At 38.5% G+C, this 24,032-nt stretch overlaps 2 protein-coding genes across 5 annotated transcripts in view; one reads left to right on the plus strand and one right to left on the minus strand.

The window, feature by feature from the left end:
• The first annotated feature begins 58 nt into the window (after positions 1 to 58).
• Positions 59 to 22,383, plus strand: ZNF461 (zinc finger protein 461). 4 transcript variants are annotated; one of them, XM_010814882.4, is made up of 5 exons: positions 59 to 338; positions 1,234 to 1,326; positions 4,778 to 4,925; positions 5,712 to 5,807; positions 20,378 to 22,383. In XM_010814882.4, exons 3-5 carry the CDS (start codon positions 4,808 to 4,810, stop codon positions 22,075 to 22,077), a joined length of 1,914 nt encoding a protein of 637 aa, XP_010813184.2. In that variant the 5' UTR covers positions 59 to 338; positions 1,234 to 1,326; positions 4,778 to 4,807; the 3' UTR covers positions 22,078 to 22,383. The 4 variants fall into 4 exon arrangements, with proteins under 4 accessions (XP_010813184.2, XP_010813181.2, XP_010813183.2 ...); XM_010814879.4 differs by having other exon boundaries at positions 60 to 338; positions 4,799 to 4,925; XM_010814881.3 differs by lacking the exon at positions 1,234 to 1,326 and having other exon boundaries at positions 60 to 338; positions 4,799 to 4,925.
• The window catches only part of ZNF382 (zinc finger protein 382), an 82,660-nt gene continuing 67,043 nt past the window's right edge, over positions 8,416 to 24,032 (minus strand). Inside the window, exon 5 of the mRNA XM_059876725.1 lies at positions 8,416 to 9,055. Coding sequence (XP_059732708.1) covers positions 8,940 to 9,055 — 116 coding nt within the window. The 3' untranslated portion in view covers positions 8,416 to 8,939. The remainder of the gene's footprint in view (positions 9,056 to 24,032) is intronic.

Consider the following 24,032-nt stretch of genomic DNA (forward strand, 5'->3'; position numbering starts at 1 on the left):
CCTCGGCGCGCGCCGTCTCGACATCCGGGCTTTTGCGGCCTTGAACTACATTTCCCACAGTCCCTGGGTGGCTTTTGAAAAGAACTTTGATCTTTGGTTCATCTCTAGTTCCCCTCCGAAGTCCTCCTCGCAGTCGTCGCCCTCCTAGTGGTAATCGGAGTTTGGGCACGGCGGGCACTCGCAGTGAGGAAGCCCCCACCCTCTGGCTCACACTGGGCGTGTGTAGCCTGCGTGTAAAAAGTGCGTGTGAGCGTTTGTGGCCGTAACGAGGCGGGTGTGTGTGTGGTGATGAGGCCGTGACAGGTGCAAAATGTGGGACCCATTGGCTCTGATGTGAGGTAGGTGACACTGTGGGGCTTGAGATCTCCCTTCAGAAGACGGTGCTGTTGTTACCTAGTGAAATGGAACCCAGTGTTAGTCGCTCAGTAGTGTCGGACTCTGCAACCCTATGGACTTGCTTACCAGTCTCCTCTGTCCACGGAGTTCTCCAGGCAAGAATACTGGACTGGGTGGCCATGCCCTTCTCCAGGGGATCTTCCTGACCCAGGGATCCAACCGGGGTCTCCCGCTTTGAAGGCAGATTCTTGACCAACTGAGCCACCAGGGAAGCCCAATGGGGCTTTTAATTCTGTGACCGGGTGGGAGTTTGGTTGTGTCTGGGACAGAGCTTCATTTCTGCAGTTCTAGGTTTAACATCGGGACGGAGGGGTTCGGTTGAAGATCTCCCTGAGAGAATATCTACTCCTGTAAAGACAGGACTTTACGATGCCTGTATTAACTTGAGTCTCACTAAAGCATATTCTATGCTGCCTTTGTCAGGGCACCCCCACCTCCAGTGCCCAGACTCCAGTGCTTAACACAAAAGTGAGTTATCAATGGAGTGAGTGTTGCCTGCCTAGGGGCCAATTTTAGTTTCTATCCTTTCCTAGGATCTGTATCCTTGTATCACTGCTTTCTCTTTCCTCTTACTTTATAGCCAGGACCCCAGCTGCAGAGAAATGGTCCTCCTGCTAAGGGCCTGGGCACAGTCCTTCTTGAATCGATAGCTGGATTCCCTCCTTGCTTTGAGTAAGGTTGGAATTTGTCCAGCTTCTCTGTGATCTTTTATGTATGTGTATTTGGGATCTGGAAATAGGAGACATAAAATGAGAGAAATGTTCTAAATTAGCACATTGGGAGCTCAGAGACAAGATCATCTCATTTTTTTTTTTTTTTTTGAACCCTCTTATTCAGCAACACTTTCTTTGGACTGTGAATTTCTTCTAAAGTGGAAACAAGAAGACTAATAAATACTCTGAATTCTAAAAAAAAAAAGCCATGGCCCATGTAAGTTGGTGTTTTGTTCCTCATTGAAGTAGTCCTTTTTTTTTCCTTTATAGGTCCTATGCATATTTGCATTCTTTTTTTTTTTTTTGCATATTTGCATTCTTTATCCTGATATTGTTACCTAACTGAATATCATACAACTTGCCAGTGAGTGGGTAAGTGATGCTGCCATGCATCCTCCTCCATATTTTCTTAAAGTTTTTTTTTTAAATAGAATTGGTATTATTTCTTTCTTAATTGTCAGATAGTTTTTACCGGCAAAAAGCATCTGTGGTAGGCAGAATAATGACTCCCCTCCAAAAAAACTGTCTACATGCTAATCCTAGAACCTGTGAACATGTTACCTTATATGGCAAAGGAGACTTTGTAGAAATGATTGAATTAATGCTTTTAAGATGGGAAGATTCTCTTGGTTTATCTGAAGAGTCAGGGTTAAAAGAGGATGTAAGTATGGAATATGTATGCTTCTGTTTTAAAAAAATACATTACTGAACTTTGAAGATGGAGGAAGGGGGCCATAAGCCAAGGAATGTAAGTAACCTCTAGAAGCTAGAAAAGGCAAGGAAATTGAACTGGAGAGAGCTGCCAAACCTCTCTCCATAGTCCTGCCAAAACCTTGATTTAGTCTAGTAAAACCCTTGTTGGACTTCTGACCATCAGACAGTAAATGTGTTCTTTGAAGCTACTGCATTTGTGGTGATGTGCAGTAGCAGTAGAAAACTAATATACCATCTGAGTTTACAGTTTTCTTCATGGGGAGACTTTAATTTCTTTAATAGATAAATAGCTCTGGTATTTTATTTTTTCTTGAATTAGTTTAGTAATTTGTGCCTTTCAGGGAATTAACTTATTTCAACTTAGATGTCAAATTTTTTGGCATAAAGTTGTTTGTAATATTCCCTTATCATCATTTTAATGCCTGTCAGATCTATAGTAATGCACCCTTTTAAATTCCTGATATTGATAATTTATACCTTCTTTTCTTGATCAGTATATCAATTTTATTGTTCTTTCCAAAGAACCAGCTTTTAGTTTTAGTTTCTCCCTAGTTTGCCCTTGCTGTTCACTGATTACTGATCTTACTTATTCTTTCCTTCACTCTGTATATTCTAGATTTAATTTTATCTTATTTTTCTAGCTTAAAATTCTCTTCTTCCATCCATGAGTTGTTTAGAAGAGTGCTCTTTAACTTCCAAATATTGGGGGGGTGGCTTTTTTAGATCTTTCTGATAGTTCATTTTTAATTCTGTGGTGGTCAAGAGATGTACTCTGTCATTTCTGTCCTTTTAAGTTTATTGAGATTTGTCTTATGGCCTGAATTGTGGACAATTTGGTGAAGGTTCCATGTGCAGTTTAAAAAAAGGGGTATTATACTGTCTTTTGGTAGAGTGTTTATCAGTTTTGTCTGTAGTGGTGATCAACTCTTCTGTATCTTTACTGATTTTTGTTGTTGTTGCTACTTGGTCTGTCAATTACTGAGAGAAGACTGTTGAAACCTCTAGATATAATTGTGGCTCTGTCTGTTACAGTTCTGTTAATTTTTGCTTTATAGTAATCTGAAGCTGTGTTATTAGGTACATGTTATATCCTCTTGACACATGGATTCCTTGATCATGAGATGTTCCTGATAATACAGTATTCTTGTCTTGAATTCTGTTCTCTTTAACATAAATACTTTAGCTTTTTTTTATTGTTTTTTTCATAGCATCTATTTTTTTCATCCCTATTAAAAATTATTTATTTAGCTGTGTTGGGTCTCAGTTTCAGCGCACAGAATCTTTGTTGCATCTTGTGGGATCTTTCGATGTGGTGCATGGACTCACTAGTTGTGGCACAAGGGCTCAGTGTTTGCCACAAAGCGGGGCTTAGTTGCTCACTGGCATGCTGAATCTTAGTTCCCCAGCCAGGGATCAAACCCATGTCCCCTGAACTGCAAGGCAGATTCTTTACCACTGGGCTACCAGGGAAGTCCCACCATCCTTTTATTTTAACCTATTTTATGTGTATCTCATATAGCAGCACATAGTTGGATTCTACTTTTACCCAGTCTGACAATTGCTGCCTTCAAGTATCTAGACAGGGGTTAGCAAATTGTGGCATACTGGCCAAATGCAGCTCACAGCCTTTTTTTGTATGGCCTTCAACCTGAGAATGGTTTTGCATTTCAGAAGGGTTATAAGTAAGTTAAGAAAAAAGAACGTCATGGGGGCTGTATGTGACACACAGATCTTGAACTCCTTATAGGGTAGATTGCTTATCTCTGCTTCACTTAGTTCTTCTTCTGGGGTTTTATCTTGTTCCTTCACTTGGAGGATATTTCTCTGTCACCTCATTTTCCTCAGTTTACTGTTTTTAATTTCTTTTTTCTGATAGGTTGGTTACCTTTTCCAACCTTGGAGAAGTGGTCTTGTAGGAGGTGTCCTCTGTGTTTCAGCAGTGCTCCCCACTCTGGTCACTAGAGCTATATGCTCTAGGAGTGCCCTGTATTTGGACTGTGTGGGTACTTCTGTTGTGGGAGGCTGACTACTGTGAGCAGTCTGGTAGGCGTGGCTGGCTTGTGGTCTGGTTGTCTAACAAGCCCTTTAAAACATCTATATCTATTTATTTATTTGGATGTGCTGGGTCTTAGTTGTGGCACGTGGGATCCAGTTCCCTGACCAGGGGTTGAATGCCGGACCCCTGCACTGAGAGCGTGGAGTCTTAGCCACTGGACTGGACTATCAGGGAAATTCATGGCCCTGTCTTATGCAGAGGCTGATGGGCACTGGTTGGCAGAGCTGGATCATGAGACTGCTGGCAATGGGGCCTCAGAGGATCTCAGAACTAATGTTGGCCCACTGGCACGGTGAGGGGGCAGAGCTAGGTTCTGAAGTAGGTAGTTGTGAGGCTAGGTCCTAGATCTGGTGTCAGCATGCTGGTGGATGGGAGCAGTTCCTGACATGGTCCCGAAAGCTGCTATTGGCCTGCTGGTGAGTGGGCTATTGTATCAAGATCATGTTGAAAAAGACAAAATGAGGTGGGAGATATACTCTGTCCATCTTTGGAAAATATAGTCTGCACTGGATGTTTACTAAAAAATTTGCATTAAAAAATACTTAGTCATAATGGGGAAGAAAAATCTTCAGGTCCCTTTTCGGAAGATGGAGATTGTCATAAGTTATTATGGAAAAATTTAAAAACTTTCAACTATTTATCTTAGTTGGAAACCTCTCTTTATTTTCTTAATTTCTAGATGAGTGATTAACAGTTTTCCACCCTATGCAAGAGGATGTGTGTGCAGAAACTGAATTGTTTAAGAGTATGTGGGCATTCTTCTTCAGTCTCACTAAATTCATTTTCAACCCACACAAGCTTCCAGCCTGTATACTCACTGTATCATCCCTTTCCTGCATTGACTTCTTTAGCACTGCTTTTTCCTTTTGAAAAATGTTTCTTATAATTTCAAAAATAGTACTGTGATTTGCCATTTTAGGGGTTGGTGATGTTCAAAGATGTGGCTATAGACGTCTCTCAGGAGGAATGGGAATGCCTGAACCCTGCGCAGAGGAATTTGTACAAAGATGTGATGTTGGAGAACTATAGCAACCTGGTTTCACTGGGTAAAGTTATCGGTCTCTAATAATTCAGAATCTGTTTCTTGGAGTTTCTGCTTTCTGTACTATGAATTTTAGGGCTGCCTTTCAAATAACAAGATGAATTTTCACTTTGTGTAGAAGTGAGCACAGTTGGATGGAGTTACACCTTCATTTTCTCTGTCCTCATACTTTTCTCTGGCATTTCTTATGATTGACTTTCTTCCTTAAAAATTAAGGAGCAGAATTAAAATTCGATACCATTATAGCATAGCATGGTCAAAGAAACCAGGCTTTGTCTTTTGTTTCACTTGCAGTGTACCAAACATGCCAATGTTCTAGCGCAGATAAAGTTGAACACATGGGTCCTGGGTGCAAAGCTCATTAACCTTCTCAATTAGTGTAATGGACCGAATCAAAATATATCACTTACATTTACATTCAAAGGAACACTATTCCATTTACTGTAAAGTCTGTACTCTCTTTTAAACAATTTGCATTTGGAAATTACATTCTAAGAATTTTACATTTACCATGGAAAAATATCTGAGAATAAGTATTTCCGAAACTCCTTTTTTTTCTCAAAGGAAAATAAGAAGAGAAAGCTTATATAATTTAAATAACATTTTACCTTAAACATTATTTGTTTCTTATGATCCTGAGTTTATCTGTATATGAGAATTGGACTCTTCTTTCTTCTCTAGACCTTATTAAGTATCTTCTTGTCCTATAGGCTTTTTAAAATAAATTCTGAAACACAACATTTGAATACTTTAATTTCAACCTCATCTCCATTTCTTTTCTTATAACCAGGACTTTCTATTTCTAAGCCAGCTGTGATCACTTCACTGGAGCAAGGGAAGGAGCCCTGGATGGTTATGAGGGAGGTGACAAGAGAACGGTGCCCAGGTGAGTGAGCAGGAAGTTGTTGCAAGGAGTAGGCCAACTGGTCAGACTGTTGGGCTGGTAAAGTTATTTTAGACAGACTAATTAGGGAAAATCTGGTTTAAAAACTTATTACAATGTTATAGTAATCAAACAGTGTTGTACTGCCATAAAGACAGATATATAGATGAATGGAGTAGAAGAGAGTCTAGAAGTAAACCCTCAGATATATGACAAGATGATTTTAGATAAGAGTGCCAAGACCATTCTATGAGGCAAAAGACTGTACTCTTGGTTTTGGGGAAACTGAATACCCCACATGCAAAGGAATAAAATTGTATCCCTACCTTACACTATATACAAAAATTAACTCAAAATGGGTCAAACAAGTAAATCTAAGACCCAAAACTATAAACCACCTAGAAGAAAATATTGGGGGAAATGTTTCATAACTTTGGATTTGGCAGTAATTTCTAGGATATGACACCAAAGGACAGGTGGTCAGAAAAGACAAATTAAAAAGGTGTAATCAATAGAGTATTATTTTTTTTAATTCATGCAAGTTCTTTTTACTAGGAGATGAGAATACAATTTTTAAACATCCTAAGGATGGGTCTTCCCTGGTAGTTCAGTGACTAGGACTCCACATTCCCAGTGCAGGGGGACAAGCTTCAATCCCTAGTCAGAGTGGGGCGGGGGAACTAGATCCCACATGCTGCAACTAAAAGGTCTCACCTGCTGCAACTAAGACCTGGCACAGCCAAATAAACAAATAGATAAAGAAATATTTTAAAAAATCATTTAGCTTTAAAAAATAAATAAATAAAAATAAATGTTATAAAGATATTTTCAATCTAGTAGTGGATCAAGAACATATGAATATATATTCTAATAGAATATTTAGGAAAACTTAAATTAATAAGAAATTGTGAAAAGTAAAGAAAATGACTACATTGAGGAGATAGAGATGGTAGAGGAATGATTGGAAAGGAATGATTGGTCCTAAGACCTTAGGAAAGTATACGGTCATTCATGAGGTCATAAGGTTCATTCCACAAGACCAGGTTCATTCCACAAGTCAGAGGTCTTTGATGATGTCTGTAACTCACAGTACTCCAGAGCTATGAGAAGAGTTGTTTCTGTTATTTGAAGCCACCTAGTTGTGGTACTTCGTTAGATCAGCTCTTGGAAATTAATACAGAGGGGGAACATGGAAAAGTAATATATATTCTCCTAAGTGTTTTGCTTTCATTTAGATGTTATTTTAATTATTTTTTTATACCTGGTGAGGCCTTTCCTTTTGCATAGGTGTGGTGATTTCTTTTTAAAAAATTTCATCTTGAAATATTGAATCAGCCTTACCTTGAGTATTCCACTTGATCATGATACATATTATTTTTTTATTCACTTTTGGTTTTGGTTGGTAAAATTTAATTGAAGATTTTTTCATGTAAGTTGATGGGAGATATTGGCCTGTAGTTTTTTTGTGTGTGCATGTATGTGTGCTGCCTTTGCCTAATTTTGGTGTAAGAATAATAGTGGCTTCATAAAGTAAGTTGACAAGTATTCCCCTTTCATCTTTTTCTGGAAGAAATTGTGTAAAACATTCTGTAAAGGTTTGGTAAAATTCTCCAGTGAAACCATTTGGATCTGGATTTATTTTTTAGCCTCTTTTAAATTATAAATTCAGTTTGTATTAATATAATAGTTATAGGACTTTGCTGGTGGCTCAGCTGGTAAAGAATCCACCTGCAATGTGGGAGATCTGGGTTCAATCCCTGGATTGGGAAGATCACCTGGAGAAAGGAATGGCTTACCCACTCCAGTATTCTGGCCTGGAGAATTCCATGGACTATATATCCATGGATGGCAAAGAGTCAGACCCAGCTGGGTGATTTTCACTTTCTTTCTTTCTTTCACTTTAATAGGACTATTCAGATTTCCTGTTTCATCTTTGGTAGTTTTGCTAGTTTGTGATTTTCAAAGAATTGCTTCATTTCCTCTAAGTTGTCAAAGTCATGAGTGTAAGTTATATGTGGTATTCTTATTATCCGTATGATGGATTTTATATATATATATAAATGTATATGTATATATAATATCCATGTATATAAAGGACATACATGTCCTTATAATCCTTCAAAAATTTTTTTCTTTGAGATTTTTTATTTCACTTTTGGATTGTTTAGAAACGTTATTTGGAGGTGTTTGGAGATTTTCTTGTCTTTCTTTTATGGTTTGATTTTATTCTGGTCTCATGTGAAAGTTAGAGGAGGCTATCTACAAGAGTCTTCCCTCACTTCTGACATCAATTCTACTTTCAAGGGACTCCCTGGTGGTCCAGTGATTAAGAATCTGCTTTCCAATGCAGAGGGTGTGGGTTCAGTCCCTGGTTGAGGAACTAGGATCCCACATGCCATGTGGTGTAGCCAAAATACTTTTTTTAAAAAGTTGCACTTTCAAGGGTTCCCAAGACCACTGTAACATTTGATAAGTCACTAAAAGGATTCGTAGAATTCACTGAAAAGTTATCATCCTCACAGTTAGTTTGTTATAGCAGGAGACAGATGAAGACAAAAAAACCTTTCTTCAGGTAAGGTTAAATTATTTATTATATATCATAGAACATATTCTATATGATTTTGATTCTTTTAAGATTCAAGATTTGCTTCATGACCCAGAATATGGTCTGTCCTGGGGAATGTTCAATGTATGTTTGAAAACATTGTGTATTTTCCTGTTGTTGGGTAACGTGCCATGAATGATGATTACATCATATTTGTTAATGGTCTTGTTTGTTTCTTCCATATTCTTGCTGATTCTCTGTCCAGTAGTTCTATCAGTTGCTGAGATATTTGAGTCCCCAGCTATAATTGTGATTAGTGTATATCTCTCAGCTCTGTCAGTTTTTCCTTCATGTGTTTTGGAGCTCTGTTAGTAGTGCTTATTAATTTCTTTACTCTGAAATCTACTGTATCTGATACTAATACAGCATTTCTATTTTCTTTTGATTATTTACATGATACATATTTTTGAAATGAGTTTCTCCCAGTCACCATGTAACTGGGTCATGTTATTTATCCATTGTGTCAATCTCTGTCTTTTAATTGGTGATGTAGATCATGTACACTTAAAATAATTATTGATGTATTAGGCTTAAGTCTGCCATTTTGTTATCTTCTGCTGGTTCCCCCTGTTTCTTGTTCTTGTTTCTTTTATCTTGCTTACCTGTGAGTTGGGCTTCCCTGATGCCTCAGTGGTAAAGAATCCACCTGCCAATGCAAGAGACACAGGAGATCCTGGTTAGATCCCTGGGTCAGGAAGATCCCTGGAGAAGGAAATGACAACCACTTCAATATTCTTGCCTGGGAAATCCCATGGACAGAGGAGACTGGTGGGCTACAGTCCATCGGGTCACAAAAGACTTGGACACAACTTAGAGACTAAACAACAACCACCTATGAGTTACTCAAACATTTTTAGAGTTCTATTTTGATTTATAGTGTTTTTTTAAAATATACTTCTTTTCTTTTTTAATTTCAGTGTTTGTTCACACATGCACACACACACATTTATTTATTTATTTATTTAGCTTGCTGGCAGTGAAATTTAACCATTTCAAGTGAAGTGTAGAACGATTACATGCATTTAGGTCCTTTACTCTTTCCATTTTTTTCTTTTGATTGTTTAAAGTATGTCTTCTACATAGATTGATCACTATGTAAGGTACTGTTAGAATTTCTGTTTCAACCATAAAATAAGGTAAAGAAACCTGTGGAGTGGGATAGTCTATTATGTTTACTTTTATTTTTTCCCATTCTTGTCTTTCTTTTCTGAAGGTCTCGCCTTCTTCTATTATTATTTTCTTTGTATTTGGAGAGCGATTTTCAGCTATTCTGTAAGGGCTACTTGTAATAACACACTCTCTTAGTTTTCTTTTGTCTGAGAATGCCTTTATTTCTACTTCATTCCTCAAAGATAGTTTCATTGTGTGTAGAATTTGAGGTTGACAGTTCTTTTCTTTCAGCACTTAAAAAGTATTGTGCCATTTCCTGTTGCTCAACATGGTTTCAGATGACAAATCCAGTCTTTTGAATTGGTATTCCTCACTATTTTAAAATATTTTTTTCTTTGTTTAGTTTTCAGAAATATGTGTTTTGGTTTGATTTCTATTTATCTATTTAGGAATTTTCTCAGTTTCTTGACTCTATAGATTTGTGTTTTGTATGAAACTTGGGAAGTTTTCAACCATTATTTCTTTGAACACTTTTTCAGTCCCACAGTCTTTCTATCCTTCTGGGACTTGGATGATATGAATGTTGGATCTTTTGCTACTGTCCCACAGGAAATGAGGCTCTTTTTAAAAAAGTCTTTTTATCTTTGTTGTTCAGGTTAATACAGTTTTTAATTTCACTGAATCTAGGGTCTCTGTCATCTCCACTCTACTCTTGAGACCATTCAGGGCGTCTCTTATAACAGTTATTATATTTTTCATTCCATTTACTTTGTATAATTAGTATCTTTTAAAATATTTTATTTTATTATCTTTTATTGAGGAATAGTTGACTTACTATGGAGAAGGAAATGGCAACCCACTCCAGTGTTCTTGCCTGGAGAATCCCAGGGATGGGGGAGCCTGGTGGGCTGCCATCTATGGGGTCGCACAGAGTTGGACATGACTGACATGACTTAGCAGTAGCAGCAGCAGTTGACTTACAACAGTAAATTCTTCTTTATGGCTAAGGAATATTTCATTGCTTATTACATCTTCTTTACCCATTCATCTGCTGATGGACATTTGGGTTGCTTCCATATCTTGGCTGTTGTGAACAATGCTGCTATGAACACTGGGGTGCATGTAGCTTTTAGAATTAGTGTGTGGGCATGTGTGTGTGTGTTTATTTTTAGATACATGCCCAGCAGGGGAATTGCTGGGTCATATGGTAGTTCTGTGTTTAGTTTTCTAAGGAACCTCCACACTGTTTCCCCTAGTGGCTACACTAATTTGCATTCTCACCAACAGTGTACAAGGGTTCCCTTTTCTCCGCATCCCCGCCAACACTTGTTTCTTGGAGACTTTTTGATGACAGCAATTCTGACAGGTGTAAGGTGATACCTCATTATGGTTTTTATTTTCATTTCTCTGATAATTACAGATGTTGAGCATTTTTCTTGTGTCTGTTGACCATCTGTATTGCTTCTCTGGAAAAATTTTTTTTCATGTCTTTTGCACATTTTTAATCAAGTTGTTTGTTTTTTTGGTATTGAGTTATATGAGCTGCATGTTTTGGATATGTATCTTGGATATTACCCTATTGGTCATATCACTTGCAAATACTTTCTCCCATTCAATGGGTTAACTTTTCATTTTGTTGATGGTTTCATTTGCTGTGCAAAAGCTAAGTTTAATTAGGTCCCATTTGCTTATTTTTGCCTTTATTTCTTTTGCCTTTAGAGTCAGATCCAAAAATGTATTGCTTTGATTTATGTCAAAGAGTGTTCTGCCTGTTTTCTTCTAGTTTTATGGATTCAGGTCTTACCTTTAGGTCTTTAATCCATTTCCAGTTTATTTTTGTACATGGTATGATGGTATGATGAAATATTCTAACTCCATTGGTTTATGTGTTGCTGTCCAGTTTTCTGAGTACCACTTATTGAAGATACGGTCTTTTCTCCATTGTATATCCTTCCCTCCCTTGTCATAGATTAATTGATGATAGGTGTGTATGTGATTGAGATTTTAAATTATCTTTTTAAAATGAACCTTAGAATTCCCATTTTTCTGATATTTGCGTTGATTTCTCTAAAGAAGAGGAAGATCATAAAGACAGTGTGAGGGCAGAGTACTTTGTTTTCATGTTTCCCCTACCACCAGACTTTTTCTTTTTGAAGTTTCAATTTATGATTTTTCTTAAGTAATTGCCATTACCTGATCTTTCCACCTGGTTTTCACACTCATTTCATCTACTGGTATAAACGAGGAGGGGAACAAATACAATTGATTTCTGGTAGCATCTAACTTGGCTTGGAGATTAGTGAGGAATGTATATACTCCATTAGCTAGTACCATTGAGTTTTCTGGGTCCTGTCATAATGTTTTCTAGAGAGAATGGAATATTCTGTTTAATCTGAGGGTCTTGTCTGTCTGAATTAGTTAAGAACCAATGCTGTAGAACCATCAATTCTGTGTGTTTCTCCCTGATTTCTATCCCCTTCTACATCCCCAGAGGTAATCATTATTTTATATTCTGTTATGGTTACTCTATTTAAAAACTAGTTTACCACATTTGTGTATGCCCTTATATACTATATTGTGTTTTGCTTGTTTCTTTTATAAAAATGATAATGAGTATGTGTCTTCTGTGATTTAGTTATTTTGTACCACATGGTTTTACAAATTTTCCCAAATTACTTTATACCTGATTTCATTTTCACAGCTATATAATATTCCATTCCATATTTTTCTGGTTGTTAATTCAGTTCAGTTCAGTCACTCAGTTGTGTCTGATTCTTTGTGACCCCATGAATCGCAGCACGCCAGGCCTCCCTGTCCATCACCAACTCCCAGAGTTCATTCAAACTCATGTCCATCGAGTCAGTGATGCCATCCAGCCATCTCATCCTCTGTCGTCCCCTTCTCCTCCTGCCCCCAATCCCTCCCAGCATCAGAGTCTTTTCCAATGAATCAACTCTTCGCATGAGGTGACCAAAGTATTGGAGTTTCAGCTTTAGCCTTAGTCCTTACAATGAACACCCAGGACTGATCTCCTTTAGGATGGACTGGTTGGATCTCCTTGCAGTCCAAGGGACTCTCAAGAGTCTTCTCCAACACCACAGTGCAAAAGCATCAATTCTTCAGTGCTCAGCTTTCTTTACAGCCCAACTCTCACATCCATACATGACCACTGGAAAAACCATAGCTTTGACTACACGGACCTTTGTTGGCAAAGTAATGTCTCTGCTTTTCAATATGCTATCTAGGTTGGTCATAACTTTGCTTCCAAGGAGTAAGCATCTTTTAATTTCATGGCTGCAATCACCATCTGCAGTGATTTTGGAGCCCCCAAAACTAAAGTCTGACACTGTTTCCCCATCTATCTGCCATGAAGTGATGGGACCAGATGCCATGATCTTAGTTTTCTGAATGTTGAGCTTTAAGCCAACTTTTTCACTCTCCTCTTTCACCTTCATCAAGAGGCTTTTTAGTTACTCTTCACTTTCTGCCATAAGGGTGGTGTTATCTGCATATCTGAGGTTATTGATATTTCTCCTGGCAATTTTGATTCCTGCTTGTGCTTCTTCCAGCCCAGCGTTTCTCATGATGTACTCTGCATATAAGTTAAATAAGCAGGGTAACAATATACAGCCTTGACGTACTCCTTTTCCTATTTGGAACCAGTCTGTTGTTCCATGTCCAGTTCTAACTGTTGCTTCCTGACCTGCATACAGGTTTCTCAAGAGGCAGGTGAGGTGGCCTGGTATTCCCATCTCTTTCAGAATCTTCCACAGTTTATTGTGATCCACGCAGTCAAAGGCTTTGATATAAACAAAAAAGCAGAAATAGATGTTTTTTTGGAACTCTCTTGCTTTTTTGATGACTCAGCAGATGTTGGCAATTTGATCTCTGGTTCCTCTGCCTTTTCTAAAACCAGCTTGAACATCTGGAAGTTCACGGTTCACGTATTGTTGAAGCCTGGCTTGGAGAATTTTGAGCATTACTTTACTAGCGTGTGAGATGAGTGCAATTGTGTGGTAGTTTGAGCATTCTTTGGGATTGGAATGAAAACTGACCTTTTCCAGTCCTGTGGCCACTGCTGAGTTTTCCAAATCTGCTGGCATATTGAGTGCAGCACTTTCACGGCATCATCTTTCAGGATTTGGAATAGCTCAACTGGAATTCCATCACTTCCAGTAGCTTTGTTCCTAGTGATGCTTTCTAAGGCCCACTTGACTTCATATTCCAGGATGTGTGGCTCTAGGTGAGTGATCACACCGTCATGATTATCTGGGTCATGAAGATCTTTTTTGTACAGTTCTTCTGTGTATTCTTGCCACTTCTTAATATCTTCTGCTTCTGTTAGGTCCATACCATTTCTGTCCTTTATTGAGCCCATCTTTGCATGAAATGTTCCCTTGGTATCTCTTGAAGAGGTCTTGAAGAGACCTTGAAGAGGTCTCTAGTCTTTCCCATTCTGTTGTTTTCTTCTATTTCTTTGCATTGATCACTGAGGAAGGCTTTCTTATCTCTCCTTGCTATTCGTTGGAACTCGCATTCAGATGCTTATATCTTTCCTTTTCTCCTTTGCTTTTCACTTCTCTTCTTTTCACAGCTAATTGTAAGGCCTCCTCAGACAGCCATTTTGCTTTTTTGCATTTCTTTTCCATGGGGAAGGTCTTGATCCCTGTCTCCTGTACAGTGTCATGAACCTCATTCCATAGCTCATCAGGCACTCTATCAGATCTAGTCCCTTAAATCTATTTCTCACTTCCACTGTATAATCATAAGGGATTTGATTTAGGTCATACCTGAATGATCTAGTGGTTTTCCCTCCTTTCTTCAATTTGTCTGAATTTGGCACTAAGGAGTTCATGATCTGAGCCACAGTCAGCTCCTGGTCTTTTTTGCTGAGTGTATAGAGCTTCTCCATCTTTGGCTGCAAAGAATATAATCAATCTGATTTTGGTGTTGACCATCTGGTGATGTCCATGTGTAGAGTCTTCTCTTGTGTTGTTGGAATAGGGTGTTTGCTATGACCAGTGCGTTCTCTTGGCAAAACTCTATTAGCCTTTGCCCTGCTTCATTCTGTACTTCAAGGCCAAATTTGCTGGTTACTCCAAGGTTTTCTTGACTTCCTACTTTTGCATTCCAGTCCCCTATAATGAAAAGGATATCTTTTTTGGGTGTTAGTTCTAAAAGGTCTTGTAGGTTTTCATAGAACTGTTCAACTTCAGCTTCTTCAGCATTACTGGTTGGGGCATAGGCTTGGATTACCGTGATATTGAATGGTTTGCCTTGGAAACGAACAGAGATCTGTCATTTTTGAGATTGCATTCAAGTACTGCATTTCGGACTCTTTTGTTGACCATGATCGCTACTCCATTTCTTCTAAGGGATTCCTGCCCACAGTAGTAGACATAATGGTCATCTGAGTTAAATTCACCCATTCCAGTCCATTTTAGTTTGCTGATTCCTAGAATGTCAACATTCACTCTTGCCATCTCCTGTTTGACCACTTCCAGTTTGTCTTTATTTATGGACCTGAACCTATTCCAGGTTCCTATGCAATATTGCTCTTTATAGCATTGGACCTTGCTTCTATCACCAGTCACATCCACAGGTGGGTATTGTGTTTGCTTTGGCTCCATCCTTTCATTCTTTCTGGAGTTATTTCTCCACTGATCTCCAGTAGCATATTGGGAACCGACCGACCCGGGGAGTTCCTCTTTCAGTATCCTGTCATTTTGCCTTTTCATACTGTTCATGGGGTTCTCAAGGCAAGAATACTGAAGTGGTTTGCCATTCCCTTCTCCAGTGGACCACATTCTGTCAGACCTCTCCCCCTTGATCCGCCCGTCCTGGGTGGCCCCACACGGCATGGCTTAGTTTCGCTGAGTTAGACAAGGCTGTGGTCAGTGTGATCAGATTGGCTAGTTTACTGTGATTATGGTTTCAGTGTGTCTGCCCTCTGATGCCCTCTTGCAACACCTACCATCTTACTTGGGTTTCTCTTACCTTGGACGTGGCGTATCTCTTCACGGCTGCTCCAGCAAAGCACAGCCGCTGCTCCTTACCCTGGACTAGGGGTATCTCCTCACAGCTGCCCCTCCTGACCTTGAACGTGGGCTTCCCAGGTTGTTAATTCCTGACCTTGAACATGGACTTCCCTGGTTGTTAATTAGATTGTTCATAATTTTTTGCTATTATATACAGTGGTTGGAGAAGGCAGTGGCAACCCACTCTAGTACTCTTGCCTGGAAAATCCCATGGACGGAGGGGCCTGGTGGGCTGCAGTCCATGGGGTCACTAGGAGTCAGACACGACTGAGCGACTTCACTTTATTTTTTCACTTTCATGTACTGGAGAAGGAAATGGCAACCCACTCCAGTGTTCTTGCCCCCTCTATGGGGTCGCATAGAGTCGGACACGACTGAAGCGACTTAGCAGCAGCAGCAACAGCAGCATACAGTGGTACTATTAATATTCTTACACATCTCCTGAAGCACATAGTATGTTATTTACTAGAACTGGAATTGCCAGGTCATAAAACATATACATCTTCAACTCTGTATTATAACAAATTGTTTTTCTACGTGTTGGTACTAATTTACATTACCACTGGCAGTGTGTAATAATTTTGGGTCTTCAACATCTTAACAACATTTCAAATTCTTAGACATTTAAAATTTTAGTCTGATGAGAATAAAATGGTATCTCATATCTTAATTTGAGTTTCCTTGATTCTTGATGAGTTTGAGCATTCTTGCATATAACTTACTTAACACTGGTGTTTCTTCTGTGAAGTGTCTATTCGGATCTTTTGCCCATTTTTCTTGTAGGTTACCTTTTTTCTAGTTAGACTTGTATCTTTTGTGTCTTGTTTAAGAAATTTATGTTGTTGTTTGTTGCTGTTTAGTCATTAAATTGTGTCCAACTCTTTTGTGACCCCAAGGCTCCTCTGTCCATGGGATTTCACAGGCAACAATACTGGAGTGGGTTGCCATTTCCTTTTGTAGGGCATCTTCTCAACTCAAGGATTGAACCTGTGTCTCCTACATTGCAAGGAGATTGCTTATCATTGAGCCACCAGGGAATCCCTTTTTATGTATACATATATATTGTTTCGGAGAAGGCAGTGGCACCCCACTCTAGTACTTTTGCCTGGAAAATCCCATGGACGGAGGAGCCTGGTAGGCTGCAGTCCATGGGGTCGCTAGAGTTGGACACAACTGAGCGACTTCCCTTTCACTTTTCACTTTCATGCATTGGAGAAGGAAATGGCAACCCACTCCAGTGTTCTTGCCTGGAGAATCTCAGGGACGGGGGAGCCTGTTGGGCTGCCGTCTATGGGGTCGAACAGAGTCAGACATGACTGAAGCGACTTAGCAGCAGCAGCAGCAGCAGCATATATTGTTTTTCATCACAAGCCTTACAGTTTTTCCATTTAGAGTTTATGTATTTATAGTGCATGGTAGGGATCCAAGTTAATTTTTTTCCCTAGCTATAGCTATTTTTTCTAATATGATTCAGTAATTCTTTTCTCACTGATCTGCAATGCTTCCTGTGTGGATCTGTGGATCAACATGAATGAACCTTGAGGATATTATGCTAAGTTACATAAGCCAGTCACATATAGAAAAAAAAAAAAAAACAACAGCAAATACTATAGGACTCTAGTGATATAAGGTATCTAGTAAAATCCATAGAAATAGAAAGTAGACTGGTGATTGCCAGAAACTGGAAGAGGGAAGAATGGGGAGTTATTAATGGGTACAGAGTTTCAGTTCTGCAAGGTGAAAAAGTTCTGGGGATTGGTTGTATAACAGTGTGCACATATTTAACACTACTACACTATACACTTAAAAGTAGTAAGATGGTAAATTTTATGTAGTGTGTATTTTATCACAATTTAAAAAATATTTTTAGAGGTAGTGGTAAAATTTAAGAGTTAGCAGTATATGATTGGTATTTAAGCCAGACTGTTATTAAGGGAAAGGGTGTAGATTAAAGGCTGACCAGAGCCTGATTTCTGGGACATTCCAACATTTAGAGGTCAGAAAGTGGAAAAGAATGCATTAAGGTGAACTGAATATAAGTAGAGATGTAGGAGGGTAACCAGGAGAATATGGTATAAAGGGAGCAACTGGATTGATCAGTTGTGTCAAATGCTAGTAATGAGTCAAATAGAGTGATGACTGGCATTTGAGCACTGATTTTGGTAATTTTGTTAGTGACTTTAGCTAGGAATGTTTCAACAGAGTTATGAGAGTTGATATATTTCTTGGAGTGGATTACAGAGAAAATGACTAACATACAAAGTCACTTGATCTAAGACAGAATCAGGGAAAGGACGGTCTTTTCAATGAAGGGGGCTGATATCTATTGAAAAATAGGAATCTTGATTTCTGCTTCACAGTAGGTGGATTATAGATCTAAATATAAAAAAACTTCTAGAAGATGATATGAGTGTATTTTATGACCTTGGAATCAGACTGTTTTAGAATTAACAATTTCTGTTTATCAAAACATTGTATTAAGAGAGCAAAGGGGCCAGCCTCAGAATGGGACAAGATACTTGCATTATGTAGTTGGTTATATATATAGTTGCACTATGTAGTTGGATATATATTTCCAGAATATATTAAGGACTCCCTATAACTCAAAAAGACAATTAAACCCTAAAACTACCCAAATGTCCCTCGACTGAAGAATGGAGAAACAAAATATGGTTTATCTGTACAGTGAAATATAACTCAGTCATAAATGAAGTACTGATACATGCTACAACATCATTGAACCCTGAGAACATAGTAAGTGAGAACAGACACAAAAGGTCCATATTGTATAATTACATGTTAATGAAATTTCTTGACAAATTCATAGAGACATAAAGCAGATTGGTGGTTTCCAGGGCATGGGGGTGAAGAGGAGAACAGAACATGACTGTGGATGTGAGGTTTCTTTTTGGCGTGATGAAAATAATCTGGAATTAGAGATCTGATGGTTGCAGAACATTGGGAGTGTACTATAAGTTACTGAGTTATACACTTCAAAGTGGTTAAAATGATGGATTTTATATGTACTTACTCCTAAATTAATAAAAATGAATGAAGTACTTGGATAGGTAATTTATTAAAGAAGATATCCAATTGTCCAATAAATATATGGCAAAGTGTTCAATCTTGTTTGTCATCAGGGAAATTAAAAATTAAACCACAGTGCAGTATCACAACACATCTGCCAGGACGCTTAGATATAAGAAGATTGGCAGTAACAAGTGTTGGTGAGGATATGAGGAACAGGAACTCTTTCAGAGTTTGATGGAATTGTAAATTAGAAAACTGTTGCATAAAGTCAAATGGAGCTGAACAAATGCATATCCTCTGATGTGATAATTTAACACCTAACAGAAAGGAGTCCTATTTCCACCAAAAGAAATATGCATGAATGTTCATATCAGTACTAATCATAACAGCCAGAAACTGGAAACAATGCAAATGACCACCATTAGGAAAATGGAAAAATAAATTGTTAGAATTGAATGCTTTATGTATCTGTTGGCCTCCAACTTTCTTTTCTGAAACAACCTCTGAAAAGCTCTAAGATAAGAAAGAATTTGTAATATCCTAGTTGTTACAAGAGACTAATGGTCTTATGACACAATGAAGAAAACAGAAATAGACTCAAAACATGATTTTAAAGCTAATCAGAGGCCTTATGTGAGATTCATGATAAAGAATTGGAGTTTTAAAATTTCAATTTAATGAGAGGCTCTATTAGTTTGGATATAGGTTTGGCTGTATGTGACAGAGACCCAAAAATAATTGTAGCTTAGACTGTATAGTGGACTAATTTTCTCTTGGATTAAAGCCCAGGCTAGAGTGCTGACTATGCTCTGCAGAACCATCATGTGCCAGACATGACATCAAATGCACATTGCAGCTGGCTTTGCTGAGGAAGCAAGAAAATAACAGATATAGGGGGTGGGCCAGCTGACTCTTAAGAAAGTTCTCAGAAGGTACTGTATAATACTGCATTTCTTTAGGCAGAATCCAGTTGCATGACATATTCTGCTGCAGAGTGCTGGGACAGGCAATGTTTATATTGGGCGGCCTGTCCTCAACTAAAACCCATGGGTTCAGTCAGTGTATAAAAGGGAAATAATAGATATTTGAGAATAACTAGCAGATATCACAAAATACTTTGGCCTGGTGGAGTGTTAAAACATACAGACTCTTAGAGATTCTGATTCAGGTGATCTAGAATGTTTTGTAAACATCCATAATTGCAACAAAATCCCATGGTGATTCTCAAGTGGATCAAAATATGAGAACCGCTGACCTGTTAATGAACTCTCTCACGTTTCTCTGATGAGCTTTCATTTCTTTTCATTCACCTTACCCTTTTCATTGTTACATCATGGTATTTAAGAGCCCCTTAAGCCTTTCATTTCTTATGTGAATTATTTCCAATTATCTCTCTTTTCTGCCTTCTCTGATAGCTCAGTTGGTAAAGAATCTGCCTGCAATGCAGGAGACCCTGGTTTGATTCCTGGGTCGGGAAGATCCCCTGTAGAAGGGATAGGCTACCTACTCCAGTATTTTTGGGCTTCCCTGGTGGCTCAGCTGGTAAAGAATCCACGTGCAATGTGGGAGACCTGGGTTTGATCCCTGGGTTGGGAAGATCCTCTGGAGAAGGGAAAGGGTACCCACTCCAGTATTCTGGCCTGGAGAATTCCATGGACTGTATAGTCCATGGGGTTGCAAAGAGTTGGGCATGACTGAGAGACTTTCACTTTCACTCTTTTCTATCAGAGATATTTCATTTCTCTTCTATCACAAAACTAGCAATTAAAATGTGCTTCTTTATCTTTCAGATTTGGTGTCCCAGTGTGAGCCCAAGAAGTTATCTCCAAAAAGAAACATTTATGAGACAGAATCATCCCAGTGGGCTATCATGGACCCATTTAAAAACCATAGTCCTGAGAAATCCATTTTCAGAGACATTCAGACATGCAAAAATCAGTTTGAGAGACAACAGGGAAAACAGAAGGGCTATTTCAGGCAATTTGTTATCAACCATGAACACATGCCCATTTTTAGCCAACATATTTTGTTCACTCAGGAATTTTATAATAGACAGAAAATCTTTGAATGTAAAGAATGCAGGAAAAACTTCAGTTACCATTTATTCTTTAGTTATCACAAAGCTCATTCTAAAGAAAAACTTTCTGACTGTAAGGAATGTGCAGAAACTGTTGATACATCATACCTTACTAAACAGAGAATTCAAAATAGTAACAAGTACAATGAGTGTAAAGAATGTTGGAAGGCCCTTATTTATTATTCACAATGTAAACAACATCTGAGAATTCATAATGGTGAAAAATGTAAAGAATGTGGCAAGGTCTTTAATTATGGCTCAGAACTTATTCTACATCAGAGAATTCACACTGGTGAGAAACCCGATGGATGTAAGGAATGTGAGAAGTCCTTTATGCAGCTGTCACAACTTATTCAACATCAGAGACTTCACACTGGTGAAAAACCCTATGAATGTAAACAATGTGGGAAGGCTTTTATTTGTGGCTTTCAACTTACTGAACATCTGCCACTCCGTACTGATAAGAAACTCTTTGAATGTAAAGAATGTGAAATGACTTTTAGGCATCGCTCTCCCATTACCATACATCAGAGACTTCATACTCACAAGAAACCTTATGAGTGTCAAGAATGTGGGAAAACCTTTAATTATGGTTCAGAACTTATTCTACACCAGAGAATTCACACTGGTGAGAAACCCTATGAATGTAAGGAATGTGGGAAGGCATTTAGGCAACGATCACAGCTTACTCAACATCAAAGACTTCACACTGGTGAAAAACCCTATGAATGTAAGCAGTGTGGGAAAGCTTTTATTCGTGGCTTTCAACTTACTGAACATCTGAGACTCCATACTGGTGAAAAACCCTATGAATGTAAAGAATGTGGGAAGACTTTCAGGCATCGATCACACCTTACAATACATCAGAGAATTCATACTGGTGAGAAACCCTATGAATGTAAAGAATGTGGAAAGGCCTTTAGCTATCATTCAAGCTTCTCTCACCATCAGAAAATTCATTCTGGCAAAAAACCTTATGAATGTAGTGAATGTGGGAAGACCTTTTGTGACGGCTTGCAACTTACTCTACATCATAGGATTCATACTGGTGAGAAACCCTATGAATGTAAAGAATGTGGAAAGACTTTTAGACAGTGCTCACACCTCAGAAGACATCAGAGAATTCACACTGGTGAGAAACCTCATGAATGTGTGATATGTGGTAAAGCTTTTAGACTTCATTCACACCTTATTCAACATCAGAGAATTCATACTGGTGAGAAGCCCTTTGAATGTAAGGAATGTGGAAAGGCCTTTAGCTATCATTCAAGCTTCTCACACCATCAAAGAATTCATTCTGGGAAGAAACCATATGAATGTGGGAAGGCCATTAATCGTGGCTTACAATTTAACCTACATCAGACACTTCATACTGTTGAAACACCAGTACGTTTTCTTCTCCCCACATCTTAGTGTAGCATCAGAAAATTCTTTTTGGAGATATACATTTCCTTTTTTTCTTCAAGGAAAATGTTGGTAAAATACTGGGGTTCATTAGTATTGATTTATTTTAGTAATCTTGAACTCTTTTTTTAAGTGGGAAAATGAAGAAGTTATTAAAAGGAAAAAAACGCTCTGGTTTCAATGCTGTTTCTGAGTTATTGTAATTATCAGTATTGGAAGTAAATTTTATAAAACTGTTTTCTCTGAAACCAGTGAAGTGTGAAAGAAATAAAATGAAAACAGTTTCTTCCTCTCCTACAAATCCCTGAGAAAACCTGTATGTGTGTGTGGCTTCTTTTTTCATGATCAAACATATCTGCACATTGCATGTGTTTTGCATGTGTGCAAAAATTTTTACCCTTTATAGTGACATATTTCATAACATTTGCCTTTTTCATTAAATAATCATGGACATTTTCGCAGGTCAATACATACAGATCTGACTCATTCTTTTTAAAGTTTCAGAATATTTCTAGTATGGGATGTAGGCCAGTATTTTGAACTATCTCCTACTGTAGACATTTGTTTCTACTTTTTCACCAGAAATGATGGTGTAATAAACATTCTTACATTGTCATATTTCTATTGGTAAATTCCCAATCATGAGAGTGTGTGTATGTTTTGATATATTAATTTTGTAGTTAAAAATATTAGGAAATAAAAGCAATATTTTATAAAATTCAAAAATTATCCAAAATAGGGCTTCCCTGGTGGCTCAGTGGTAAAGAATCTGCCTACTAATGCAGGACACATGGGTTTGATTCCTAATCTGGGAAGATCCCACATGCTGCAGAGCAACAAAGCCCTTCCGCCACAGTTACTGAGCCTGTGCTCTAGAGCCTGGGATCTGCAACTATTGAGCCCATGTGCTGAAACTACTGAAGCCTGTAAGCCTGCTGCAACAAGAGAAGCCACTACTCACTTCAATTAGTAAAGCCCACTTGCAACAATGAAAACCCAGGGCAACCAATAACAAATAAATTTTAAAAAATATTCAGGGCATCCCTGGTACTCATGGTTAAGAATCTGCCTGCCAATGTAGGAGACACAGATTCGATCCCTGATCAGGGAAGATCCCACATGCCATGCAGCAAATAAGCCCATATTCCATAACTATTGAGCCTGTGCCCTAGAGCCCGGGAGGCACAACTACTGAAGTCCACTTTGCCTAGAACCCATGCTCTGCAACGAGAGGCCACCACAGTGTGAAGCCCACACATCGAACCTAGAGAGTAGCCCCTGCTCTCTGTAACTAGGGGAAAGCCCACACAGAAACAAAGACCAAGTATAGACAAAAATAAACTTTTTTAATTACCCAAAATAATTGAAAATAAATCTCTCTTAATGAGTCCTATAGTCATCTGCTTTTGTAACTATAGCTGTCACTTCTATTCTTCCAGGAATTAAATTTTAAAAATTATTTGGACAAAACTGGATTAATCATAATCTATGATTCATGATATTCTCATCAGTCCACATTTAGCCTACTTTTTAATTTTAATACATTAGAGAGTTCTATAAGCACTGAGGGATCTATTCACTGGGGAAGGCCTGGAGCCTAGGTCCATGGGCGCCAGACTGGTACCTGGTTCTGTAGGGCCAGTATGGTGCTGGGTTGGGCAGCCTGAGCTTGGTGTTTGGGTTTACAGGGGCAGGACTGAGTTCTGAATCATATTGGTTTACACTGGGGAAGGCTGGTGCTTGGGTCTGTGACAAGGATGGGTTCTCACTGCACTTTCCTTCCCTTCCCTCCATGCAGAGGGTGCATCACTTCATGCTTCACTGCACAGGCTTGAGGAACAAGTAACACAGGTAGTGTGAAATTGTCCTTATTATCCTCTTCAATCTATCTTTCATTTCTGTGCTCCACCCAAGTGTTGTAATTTCATGGGGATGGTTGGTCAAATTTCTATGAGACAAGTGCT

Source organism: Bos taurus, chromosome 18, assembly GCF_002263795.3.
Source record: "Bos taurus isolate L1 Dominette 01449 registration number 42190680 breed Hereford chromosome 18, ARS-UCD2.0, whole genome shotgun sequence".
Classification (NCBI taxonomy): Eukaryota; Metazoa; Chordata; class Mammalia; order Artiodactyla; family Bovidae; genus Bos; species Bos taurus.

What these genes read in the sequence shown, in the direction of transcription:
- ZNF461 (XM_059877068.1), top strand. Translation starts at nt 4,595, where the DNA reads ATGTGTGTGCAGAAACTGAATTGTTTAAGA. An exon ending in AGAAACTGAATTGTTTAAGA is followed by an intron (nt 4,625 to 4,798) that starts GTATGTGGGCAT and finishes TTGCCATTTTAG; the next exon opens with GGGTTGGTGATGTTCAAAGA. An exon ending in GACAAGAGAACGGTGCCCAG is followed by an intron (nt 5,808 to 20,377) that starts GTGAGTGAGCAG and finishes TTTATCTTTCAG; the next exon opens with ATTTGGTGTCCCAGTGTGAG.